At 42.7% G+C, this 12,061-nt stretch overlaps 1 protein-coding gene across 5 annotated transcripts in view; it reads left to right on the forward strand.

The window, feature by feature from the left end:
• Positions 1-12,061, forward strand: part of LIG6 (DNA LIGASE 6) — a 251,305-nt gene that overhangs the window by 105,307 nt on the left and 133,937 nt on the right. For all 5 annotated transcript variants that reach the window (XR_015692342.1, XR_015692343.1, XM_087687657.1 and 2 more), the window contains exon 8: positions 8,540-8,587. Coding sequence is in view for 3 of the 5 variants with exons in the window: in XM_087687657.1 (XP_087543783.1) it covers positions 8,540-8,587 (48 nt within the window). In the remaining 2 variants the exon portion in view is untranslated. The remainder of the gene's footprint in view (positions 1-8,539; positions 8,588-12,061) is intronic.

Genomic DNA, 12,061 nt, shown 5'->3' on the forward strand with positions numbered 1-12,061 from the left:
TTGTGTAGGATCGACAATGACAAGACACTTAATTGAAAGTACAAAGCATCATGACATTGTATTCATTTCATATAAAAGTGATAGTCAAGTACAATGCTTTATAGAGTTTGGGTTGTTCCACTTCCCTCACTGTGCATATGGGATTCAGGACAGCTCTTCTTGGAGCATACATCATTTGTCTATTTTTCCACACTTCCCATCCACTTTGAAGTAGTGGAGGCCCATTTTAGTAATGGATACATTATAAATAATCTTTTCCAAAGTCGTTGCAAATAGATTGCAGACTGTGTTCCACAGTTAATTCATTCCCCTAAGTATGGGTTCATTAAGGGATGGAACCTCATGCATATATTTTGAATGTTCAAATGGGGTTGATTATAGCGTTTGGCCAATAGGTAATTATGATCTAGTTAGATATTGAAAAGCCGTTTGATCATGTCAGCTAGTCCTTTTTGCAGCAATTGATGTCTACCATGGGCTTCATCCCCACGAGTTTTCCTATTGACACTATTAGTCAATATGCAGTGGCAAATGTTACACTTAATGGGGGAGTCACATAAAAGATTGCTTTATCTCATTCTCTTTGTCAAGGATGCCCTCTCAATCCTTTATTGTTTGCATTAGTCACTCACCCCATGCTTTCTTTGGTGGATTGGTTGGCCAAAGATGGGGAGATTGTTGGTCTATCTCTTCATAGTGGTTCTCAACTTTTGGGTCAATCTTTGGTAGATGATTGTTTTATGTTTCTCAAGGCTGATCAAACTAATGCCAATTGGGCAACGGCAGTTTGCATTCTGCTTGGTTTGGCCTTGGGTGTTTGCATTAATACTCAATAATCAACTTTGATCTCTTGTACGGAGACAAATTTACAAGAATTGTGCTAGTAGGGAGCATTTGTCTCTAAAGGTGACATTACCTGGCTGTTGGGATATCCCATTGGTGTGGATGTGCCTCCTTGAGCATTGCTTCCTTGCCTCCCATATTCATGACAGGTTTATTCTCAAGGCGGGCTTCTTCATGTGTGGTTCAAAGTGGCTCAATCTCTCATAATTAGTATGGTTTCTTATTTTTGACCCTTGCTTTCTTGGACCAAGAAGTCTCGCTTGGAATTGGTATAGGCCATCCGTTTTATGTTGTGGAAAAGGAAAGGCAATCATTTGGTTGAGGTGTGGATATCATGGCAACATGTTACTACTCCAAAACAGTTGGGGGGAGCTGCTTTATTAGGTGTCAATCTTCATATGATCACTCTTTGAATGGCACTTTTGCAAGCTCTATGTGTGCAGAGCCATCCCTAGATTGATATTGCAAAATTTTTCATTGAGGAGATGGGTATGTCCCATGATCACACGATTATCCTTGCATCTTGGTCACATGTGCTGAATTCTACAAGGCCTCTAAAATAATCATAGTCATTTCTTTTGACTCATTTGATTGCCTCTTGGCAAGAGATGCTTTGCTTTATAGTTTGGCGTTCTCCTGACCTCTGTAGGTGGCTAATTCTTTGCAAGTAGAAGTGGTGGCCAGATCTAGTCTTCTTCATTGGCAAGATAAAGATTTGCAGCGAGATAAATTTAATTGGATGGCTTGATTGGGGATGCAAGCGGTACATGCTGTCATTCCTAGGAAGTCCTGTCTCTTTTCTTTCCAGCACATACACAAGCACTTTCAGGTGCCTAAAGGCTATAAATAGATCTAGTCGACCTTGCAAGACCATTTTCAGCAGTTTGATTCATTGCCTACTCTTCAGCCTGCTTCATTGTGGTAGGAATGGATGTTGGTGACACTAGATGATACTTAGAAAAGGTTGGCTAATTGGATCTACCACAAGATGGTAGAGGACAAGAAATGGGTCACTGAGAAAGCAAATAAAGTTTGGTGTGTTTGGGATAGCAGAGAGAAGTGGTGGGATAGACTTCTTCAATCGTGGAGGTCCAAGATTCCTTGTCAGGGGAAAGTTTTTGTGTGGAGGCTGCTTATTGGTGGCCTGCCTACTGGGGATATTCTACGGATCCGCAAGATCTCGTGGGGCCATTGTGTCTTTTGCACTAGTGATGTGACACTGATTTATCTCTTCATCTCGTGGCCTTTGGTGAGATAGATTTGGAGCGTTGTTTTCCATTTGTAGACCTTAGTGACTTGTCAACACTGGATACCCATCCGTTCTTGGGTCTTGGGCAAGATGCCTTCATTGTCTTCTTTGCACTTGGATTATGCTTGCCTTTTTCAATTTCTCAGATGGACAGCCCTTTGGCACATTTGGTGTATGCATAATGCCTTTATTATTGACTCAGCCTTGGGTATTGATGGTCATGTGGTTTGTGTTTGCGAATTAATCTTATGGCAGATTTCTTCCATGATTTCAATAGATGTGGTCCTTCCTGATGTGGCTGCTCCTTGGTTGGATATTTTTCACTCTAGTCCAGTTCTATAGGTAGCATGATCTTTGTGTTATTTTATAGTAGCCTTTATCCTTTGACTTGTGCTTGATAGGATTTTCATGACTGGCCAGTAGGCCTAATGTAAGACCTATGTACCTTATGTTTGGATGGCTTGAATGTTGGACGTAAATATTTCAACATTAATATACACTTATCCACAAAAGAGAGAGAAAGAAAGAAAGTTATATTAACGTTACATACAAAATGTCTTGGAAACTTTCTAGGTCCCAGTAAAGCTACCATCTAAGGCTATGATAAACTAATTGAGTAGGTATAGAATGGTATATAGGCTGGGTACAATTCATATGTGTTCCAAGTATGGCGTGGAACTGCCCATGGAGCTTGGTCATCCTAAAATGTCCCACATGGGTCTATCTAACATCGAGAGGCTGAATCGGCCGGGCAAGGCCCTCCGGTGGCGGTGTAGTATCCCTTGTATCCTCGACATGTGCCTCCTACGGGGGTGGGGGCTGGTTGGATGTTGGCACCGGGCTTTGCTTCTTGGTGTGGCTATGGCCAGGGTGGTCTCTCGTGGTCGGGAGGTTAGTGGGGTTGGTGGGGGCCTAGGAGTGGGGATGGTAGTTGGCTCTCGATAGAATTCTGTGAGTAGGCATTGGGCGGCTCCTTGTCTCTGCTTCGAGGTTCGGAGGAGGTGGTCTTTGTGTGGCACCGTATTCCCAGTAAGAAGAGCCCAAGGCATCTCTGGTCCTTGAAATCCATCACTTTAGAGAGTGGCCGGAATCCTTCTTTGAACAGGTAGTGGAAGTATCCCCGGATCTTGTAGTATGCTGGGTACCTACATATGTAGTGTTCTTCTATCTCTGGCTTGAGCTGGTAGATTTGGCAGATCCAATCTTCTAGGGGGAGGGGGTGGGCCCCGTATCTACCTGTCTCGACTCATAGTTGTTGTGAAGATGTACGGATCTGTTTGATGGCGCTTTTGACTCCATGGGACAAGTGTGAGTCCATGTAGCTTGGGCGGGTAATGAAGCCATCCGGAGATATGTGCAGGAAGTGCTCGTGGTAGAAAGCTTTCTTTGTCCTTAGGTCTTCTGCAAGAGTCACCTATGTCTTGGCTATGTGCAGTTGAATGATGTCCATTCTAATGATACGGTTCACCTCCTCCCAGAGCTGAGCTCCAAGTGGGGGCAATCTAGGCTGTATTGTAGTGGGGGGAGGTGGTCCATGTGTAGGCCATGTGGCCGTAGCTAGGTCTTTGTTCGGGCATACCAGCATTTAGTGTCCCCTTGCAGTGCTAGCTGTTTGGACGACTCTAGCGCGAGTCTGGGGTGGGGCAAGTCCCATAGTTAGTGCAAGAAGGCCATTGTTTGGAAGAGGGCCTCAGCTACAATGGGCGGTGCCCCCATCTCTGCTCTGATGATCTCATGTGGCACAGAGGGCTTGCTCCGGATCATTCGTGAGATCATAAGTACCAGGGGTCTCTCCGTCTACTCTCATCCCTCATAGGTGGCCTCCTCTTGAGGCAATGGCTGGTCTTGTGTGGCCCTTCTCATATGTGGTAGAGACAAGATTCCCATGTGGGAGCCCCGTACAAGAGTGTTGGTGTGACAAGAGTGTCAAATAGCCTGAGCTTTGTATGGGGCTCTTGGAATTGTATGCGGGTGCATTGGTTCTCCATGGATCCGAGGGCTGCATAGCCTCGTGTCAATCTATCTTCTGCTGCCTTTCTCAAAGTGAATCTCGGTCCTGAAAATGTAATCCTCAGATGGACGTATCTTTGAACCGCTTTCACGATTTCCCTCCCGTATGTGATGGGGGGTGTTGACCGTCTAATCCATTGGGTTGAAGTGTCGAACACCATGACCTTGGTCTTTCCCAAGTTCATGGTGAGGTCTTTATCTTGGCAGAAGGCCCGTAGTGCCTCCAATTGGGGATGTAGCCCTTTGGGTGTACTGGAGATGAGAATTATGTCGTCCGCATATAGTAAGATTGGTATCAGTATCCCTCCTCGGCTAGATCCCTCCGCTCCCAATCTATCAGAGAGAGAAAGAAAGAAAGAAAGATATATTAATGTCTCTAGAAGGCCAAAATGGCCTATGATACCATAACTAATAGGACTGATATCATCATCTCTCATCATAGAAGAAAACAATATTATGTTGAACAAGCAATCATGATGCGAATGTGTCGTATATAAGCATGCCTACGTTGTCGAGTAGGTACCCTGGAGCATTGTGCCCTACATAATGCTGTAGATCTGTCTACTATGATGCCATCTGATGATGTCCCTTAATAGCGCCTATCAGTAGGAGATGTAGTGTCTAAGGTGGTAGTGGCTGAGGGGTCAGCTATACTAAAAAAGTCCGTAACTACTCTTTGGAGGGGTGGATGTGGTTGGAGTTGCCTTTGATCCCGTAATAATGTAGTGTCTAAGGTGGTAGTGGCTGGGGGGGTCAGCTATACTAAAAAATTCCGTAACTACTCTTTGGAGGGGTATATGTGGTTGGGGTTGCCTTCGATCCCGTAATAGTGTTGCTCTAGGCCGTTGGAGCTCCAATAAGAAAAGGCCCAGACGTCTTTGGTCCTCATAGTCCATCACGTGTCTCAGTGGTCCAAAGCCCTCCTTAAAGAGGCAATTGTAGCGGCCTCGGATATCATAGTATACAATGCATCTACAAATGTAGTGTTCCTTTGTCTTTGGCTCCCATCCACAAAGTTGGCACATCCTCTCATTTGCTGCAACATGGCTCCATTGACCTGTTTCAATCATCAACTGACGTGATGAGGTGCGGATCTGTCCAATAGCAACTCGAAGCCTGTGAGAAAGTTGAGCATCCATATATCTTGGCCTCACTATGAAACCATCATGGAAAAGTTGCAAGAAGTGACATTGGTATTGTGCCATCTTTGTGCCTAATGGGAAAGGGGACTTGGACCAAGTCCTCTCTGTCTCCACTTTAGTGATGTCTGCTCTCATCACTCTATTCAACTTTGAACGGTTGAGACTCAAAGTGGGACAATCAAGGCTATAATCGAATGGTGGCAGTTTGTCTATATTCATGCCATTGAAGTTCAACCACATGCTCATATGTGCATACCAACATTGTCTATCTCCTCATGTTGCAAGCTGTCTTGAAGACTCTAGAGCTAGCCTAGGGTATCAGTCTTTAGGGAGCTACCATATCCTTTGTAGGAAGGTGATTGCCTAGAATAGTGCCTCCACTACCATGGGTGCTGCACCCAACTTTGCTTGGATGATCTCCTGTGGTACAAAGGCTTTCGGCCTTATCATACATGGTATCATCATGACCAGTGGTCTCTCCATATGTTCATAGCCATCATAATCTTGTTCTTCAGGACCGTTATAGTCCAATGAGAGGTGCTCGTCTAGTATGGTAAAGGCTCGGGCCCCAAATGGCTGCTCCATAGAGTAGTGTGGGCATAACTAAAGTATGCCACATTTTGGTATGGGGCTCTTGGAACTGTATGTGTGCACACTATTGCTCTAGAGTGCCCAAAGCTACATATGTCCATGTAAGCCTAGCCTCTGAAGTCTCCTGCTATGAAAACTATGGTCCTTTGAAAGTGACCCTAGGGTATATATATTGTCTAACCATTTCCATAGACTGACTATCATACATAAAGTGATGCTCTGAGCGTGTCACCCAAGCTATTGAGGTGTTAAAGCCCATAATTTTAGTCTTTTCAAGATTAACCTTGAGGCCTTTCTCTTCACAAAACACATGCAATGCTTCCATATGTCGCTGTAGCCCCTCCGGTGAATTTGAGATGAGCACAATATCGTTTGCATATAACAAAATTGGGATCAATACCCCAACCAAGTTGGCTCCCATACCACCCCATCTTTGTATGTAATTTGAAATCTTGTCAATGTACAATCCAAACAACAAAGGAGAGAGCGGACAACCTTGCTTTACACCAACTGTGCTAGACACTGAGTCTGTTGTGCCTCTAGGCACTTATACTCTACATGTCACTGTCTCATACAATGTATAAATACACCACTGCATATACTTTGGGACCCCAATGGTTCGCAACCTCTGTATGAGTCTTGAACGTGGTACCATATCAAAAGCTTTGTGGAAATCCATGAAACAACAATAGATTTTTTGCCTTAGTGATTGTCCCTCCTCAATCAAGGCCCTCAGCGTGAATATATGGTCAAATGTATTGTATCCTTTGTGGAAGCCAGCTTGTCCTACAGACCATATCCCCTTTGTTTCAGCCCATCAACTCAACTCATGCTCCACAATAGAGGCATATATCTTTGCTAGCATACAGCCAATCATAATAGTGCGGTAGTTGTTAGCAACCAATGGATCTCTACTCTTAAAAATTGGCACTATTGTGTGGTCGCTCCAACTTGTTGGAAAACCCTCACATACAGCTCTATTGAAGATATTTGACTAGATAGGGGCGAATGCATAACATTCATGTGCAAAATGCTCTACCACAAGGCCATCTTGATCATGTGCTCTCTCATTGTTTAACCTCGAAATGACATACTCCACCATTTTTTCCGTAAAGAATCCACACTGTGTTGGCCTAGAGTTTGATGGATAGGGAATCTTGTCTTGTAAGGGAAGATCATGCAGTGCACTAGCATGTTCATGCCATATCGTAGGTGATGTTTACTGAATTGGGGTTTGTCTACCATGAAATTTCCTCCATGCCTTCTTACTGTCCTTGCCCAAAAAGAGCTGATACATCTCAAACTCTAGTTTGAACTTTGGCTAGATAATCCCTCTTCTTTTTTCACACAAGACGATAGAAGACATTCCGTGCATGCTTGTGTGCATGTCCCTAGTGTAACATCCCTCTATAGGCGGGTCCTAGTTTGTCTGCACTCATTATCATACCAAGCATTCTGAGGGGTAGTGCATCTGCGTGGTGCACTAGAGCCCATCTTACATGGGAATGCCTCTGTAGTTGCTGTATGTAAAACCTTTGCTAGAGATTTAGTGACATCCTCTAGTGGTTCATGCTGGTCTAGTTGGCTTAAGCCATCTCGTATTGCATCACTATAGATATGCGAAGTTTGCTCTATAAACTCAGTGTGCAGAAATGTGTGTACTTGTATGCATGTTTCCTATATTTGACCACATGCTAGGGTGAATTTTAGGATTGCATGGTCGGCTGATAGATTGGCCAACCGGCTTGTCAGATATCTCAAAATGCTTAATTTCTGGAATTAACATTGGCGAGTGCATTACATAGTCCACAATGCTGGCTCCCTTTTTGTTGTTCCAACAAGTGAAAGCATCAGCTTCCGGCCATCTTGATAAGCCATTGAATAGAGCTAATCCATGAGCACTTCCTAATGCTAGCAAATGGGATCGATATGCTATCATGTCCTTATCTTGAGATGTGTTGTCAAGCCCTAATTCCAATGCCGACTCTTAAGCATCTCATGTTTAGTATCATAAAAGGCTGACTGCTCACTTCCTGTTCAAGCATTAAAGTCTCCCAATAGTAGTATGTCTCCAATGCTTCTATACCGCATAATGTCCTCATGTAGTACTTCAAATGGTGATCCCTCCCTAGGGGAAAATTTTGAATAGGCAGGTGGGAAGTAACATATTGCAACATATAGATCCCTTGGGCACCCTATCCTTAGCCTTACCCACATATATCTAGCCTGCGTATCTCATGACACCACATGGATCATGTCTTGGAGGCTCTCATGATAAAAAATAGCCACCCCACCCAACCCTTTGGTTTCCCTTGGCCTAGGAGGCTAAGGCCTATAAACACCCTCCCATTTGTATCCCACAACATCCGGTAATCTAGAACTTACACATTGATGTGTCTTTGTATACATAGCTATGTCTATCCCATGGAAAGTATCCTCAAAATAACAGGCATCAAGTCTCATTGAACCATTTCAATTCCAAAGGGACATCCTTAACATCTCATAGGCTGCGTACCGTTATTGTGACCTTCGTTCTGCTTTATTTAACTATGGATCGGACAGTAGTTGCTTTTTAACTGCCAAAACTCTGTAATTAATTCTAGCAGAAAGAAGACTTGAGGAAACTAATGTGTATAGATACTTATCATGATCTAAGCTCTGTGATGTTTCTTATTGTGCTTATTGATCTGTTTACTTGTTCCAGAATGCATCTGCTACAATTGTGGAGGCATACAATTTGTCACCGAACTTGGTTTGTCCCTCATAACTGACCTTAATACATTTTTCCTGGAGAGACTTTTATCTCTGATGTTGGATGTAGGGCAATTTATAATAATGGTTTCCTGTCTAGACACCTTTTTGAAAATGTTTGAACATGAGTAGGATTTGGACTTCAAAACACTTTTGGAAGAAAGTCCTAGACACGTTTAAAAGTTAAAGAATAAATATGTCATCCCCTAGGGTATTCAAAGGCTCCATTTTTTTAATGGGGCGTTTGAAATGTTATTGATGCTATTGTTTACTGCCTTGCATGGTGACAAGATCTGCCAGTGGGCCAACAGTGGAGTCAGAATTTAAGTATTGGATTTGACTTTCCTATGTGGATACAGTATCTTTTTGCTGGCAAGATAGATACAATGAAAGAGCCACCCTATTGCAAAACAGAGAAAGGTTGCTTCTCTTGTTTTATGGTGGAGATTGTTGGCTTGTGGATGATTATGTGAGAATTCATAGTCTTACCAATACTTTGGACATAATGCTTCATACATGTGGAAGATGCATATTCTCTCTTTCTTCTTAAAGGGAAGATATGATATGGAAAGATCAAAATGGATGAACTTAAAAGAGAGTAGCGGATCAGTGATTGGGAATGTTCTGATCTGCATTTGGGATCTACCTTGTTTGACTTACCACAACAACATGACAAGTTATTTAGTATTAGAGCCAATATTGGATCATGAAAAGCATGTTGTATAACTCCATATATTTGGAGAGTTTGATTCAACTATGATACATTTTTTGAAAGGCAAAGTCACCAAGCTGGGACGAGTTTACAATGTTCTCTTAACGGCTACCAATTATTCACTGACTGCACTGTTCAGAGGATCAGTGTGGCTGCTTGACATTTGAAGATAGTCATTAGAAGTGGTATAGATCTCCTCTATATTTGGAGAGTTTGATTCAACTATGATACATTTGTTGAAAGGAAAAGTCACCAAGCTGGGATGAGCTTACAATGTTTTCTTAGTGGCTACCAATTATTCATTGACTGCTTAGTGGCTACCAATTATTCATTGACTGCACTGTCCAGAGGATCAGTGTGGCTGATCGACACCAGAAGATAGTCATTAGAAGTGGTATAGATCTCCTAACCCAGCCTTGCTTGCTTTGGACTTCTCTTGGCACTTATAGGTTATTTAGCATTGTGCACCATGCTGTCTACTGTGGAAACCCTTAGAATCCTTTTGAAGCTTATTTCATGGCCCCTGGCCCCTTTAATCATCTGGACATTTCTCTCTTCCAATATTCTTCAGCTCTTTCTAAAGATCCTGCACCTGTAGGCCTCCTACAGTATTGTGGTTCTTCTTTTTTGGAGATTGCAGCATTGTCTCCATGCTTAGGAGTTTTGGTTACTTTATGGCTTTATTTCTTAGAAATGGACGTGCCTTTTTTTTCACCTGAGATATAGCTGCTTGGCTGATAGAGATGTCTTGCCATAGTCTACAAGGATATTGTCTTTTTTTCAATATTACACTATCTGCATCCAGGATTGACAAGACTTAGGTTGTGATTTCAATAATGTGGATACCTGTGGCGTGCCCTCTCCAACATGGTAACTAATTGAGAATCTTAACGTATGGCACTACCTGGAAAGCATTATACCACAAAATCATTCTGATAATGAGAGAGTGTAACTGGAGGACCTTTGCTGCATGCCAGCCTTTCCTTTACTAATCAGCCAGGAGGGAGTATAATCCTCCTCGATTGGCCGCTTCTGTTGCCCAAAGTGAGGCACGATATCATTTGTTTCCTGCATTGTGTCTTCTACCATGCCTAGTTCATGGCGAGAATCTGAAATCAATGGTGTGTAAAAGATTGGTGATCTTATACTTGATGCTTGCGAGGTTCATAATCATTACAAAAATGTTAGACTGATATAACGAGTCCTGCAGTTCTGAAATATATAAAAACAATTTGTCATTGGGTCTCAGCCTCTCCAACATGGTAACTGATGGAGAGTCCCAATCCATGGCACTAAGTGGAAAGCATTATACCACAAAATCATGATGATAATGAGGCAGCATAACTGGAGGACCTTTGCTGCATGCCAGCCTTTGCTTTGCTAATCAGCTAGGAGGGAGTGCGATCCTCCTCCATTGGCTGCTGCTTCTGCCCACAGTGAGGCACAATATCATTTGTTTTCAGCTTTGTTTCTTTTATCATCCTCAATTCATTGTGAGAATCTGCAATTAATGGTGTCTAAAAGATCAGCCATCTTATACTATGATGCTTGCAAGGTACCTGAAACTGGCCTGTAAATCTGATCTATAGGGCAATGAACATAAACTGACAGCACAAACACTATTCAATTCTGCAAAGAAAATAAGCGATACAGAGAACCTGAGAGCTAGAGTGCTCTTCCACAGTAGATGACACCAGATTGGCCCTCAAGGTGAGCACCTGTTATGGAATCTCTTTAAAATTAAAGACGAGCCTTTACACGAACCACTTGTGACCTGCATGTGTGATCAATGCGGCTGTCACAGACCAGCACTCTTTTTTGCTAATGATTCCTCACATGCACAGCTCTTCAATGGACCAGATTCATTCCAACTGCTATGCCCTTACATAGTATCTGCATCCAAGATTGACAAGACTTAGGTTGTGAATCATGATTTCATAATGTGGATGCCTGTGGCTCACCCTTTCCAACATGGTAACTGATTGAGAGTCTTAATGCATGGCACTTCTTGGAAAGCATTACACCACAAAATCATGATGATAATGAGACAGTGTAACTGGAGGACCTTTGCTGCATGCCAGCCTTTTCTTCACTAATCAGCTAGGAGGGAGTACAATCCTCGTTGATTGGCTGCTTCTGCTGCCGAAAGTGAGGCACAATATTATTTGTTTTCAGCCTTGTTTCTTCTGCCATGTTTAGTTCAGGGTGAGAATGTGAAATCAGTGGTGTATAAAAGATTGGCGATCTTTTGCTTGATGCTTGCAAGGAACATAAATGTTTAGTAAAATGTCGACTGATATAAGGAATCCTGCAGTTCTGAAATATATGAACACAATCTCTCATTGGGCCTCATATGCTGATAACTTTTTTTGGCCCCAATGAAGGAAGAAACTCATGCATTTGCTGCTGATGTATTGTTGCAACAACAGAGGTGAATCTGCTAAGTCACCCTCCTCCATGCAGTTCACATCCATTGGTCAATATTGTTGAAAGCTCATTAGAAACTTCCCTTTCTTTTGTGTCAAAGTCAGTTCAGGAACCAAAATCCCATATGGTTCCTCAACTTTATGCTAAACTTCATCCAGCCTCTAGCACCTCTCTCTGAAAGGGTCTAAGAAGACTGACACTGAAAACATTTCGGATCATAAAATGATCTGATAGCTAAAGTCTATAAGCTACGTTGGTGATTATTTGGAAAACAGACAAGAGAAGGAGTCATGCTTTGCAAACTCTAATCCACTGCAATGACATCCAAGTGTTCTC

Source organism: Lygodium microphyllum, chromosome 11 (assembly GCF_053477565.2).
Source record: "Lygodium microphyllum isolate KBCC chromosome 11, Lygodium_microphyllum_v1.1.10, whole genome shotgun sequence".
NCBI lineage: Eukaryota > Viridiplantae > Streptophyta > Polypodiopsida > Schizaeales > Lygodiaceae > Lygodium > Lygodium microphyllum.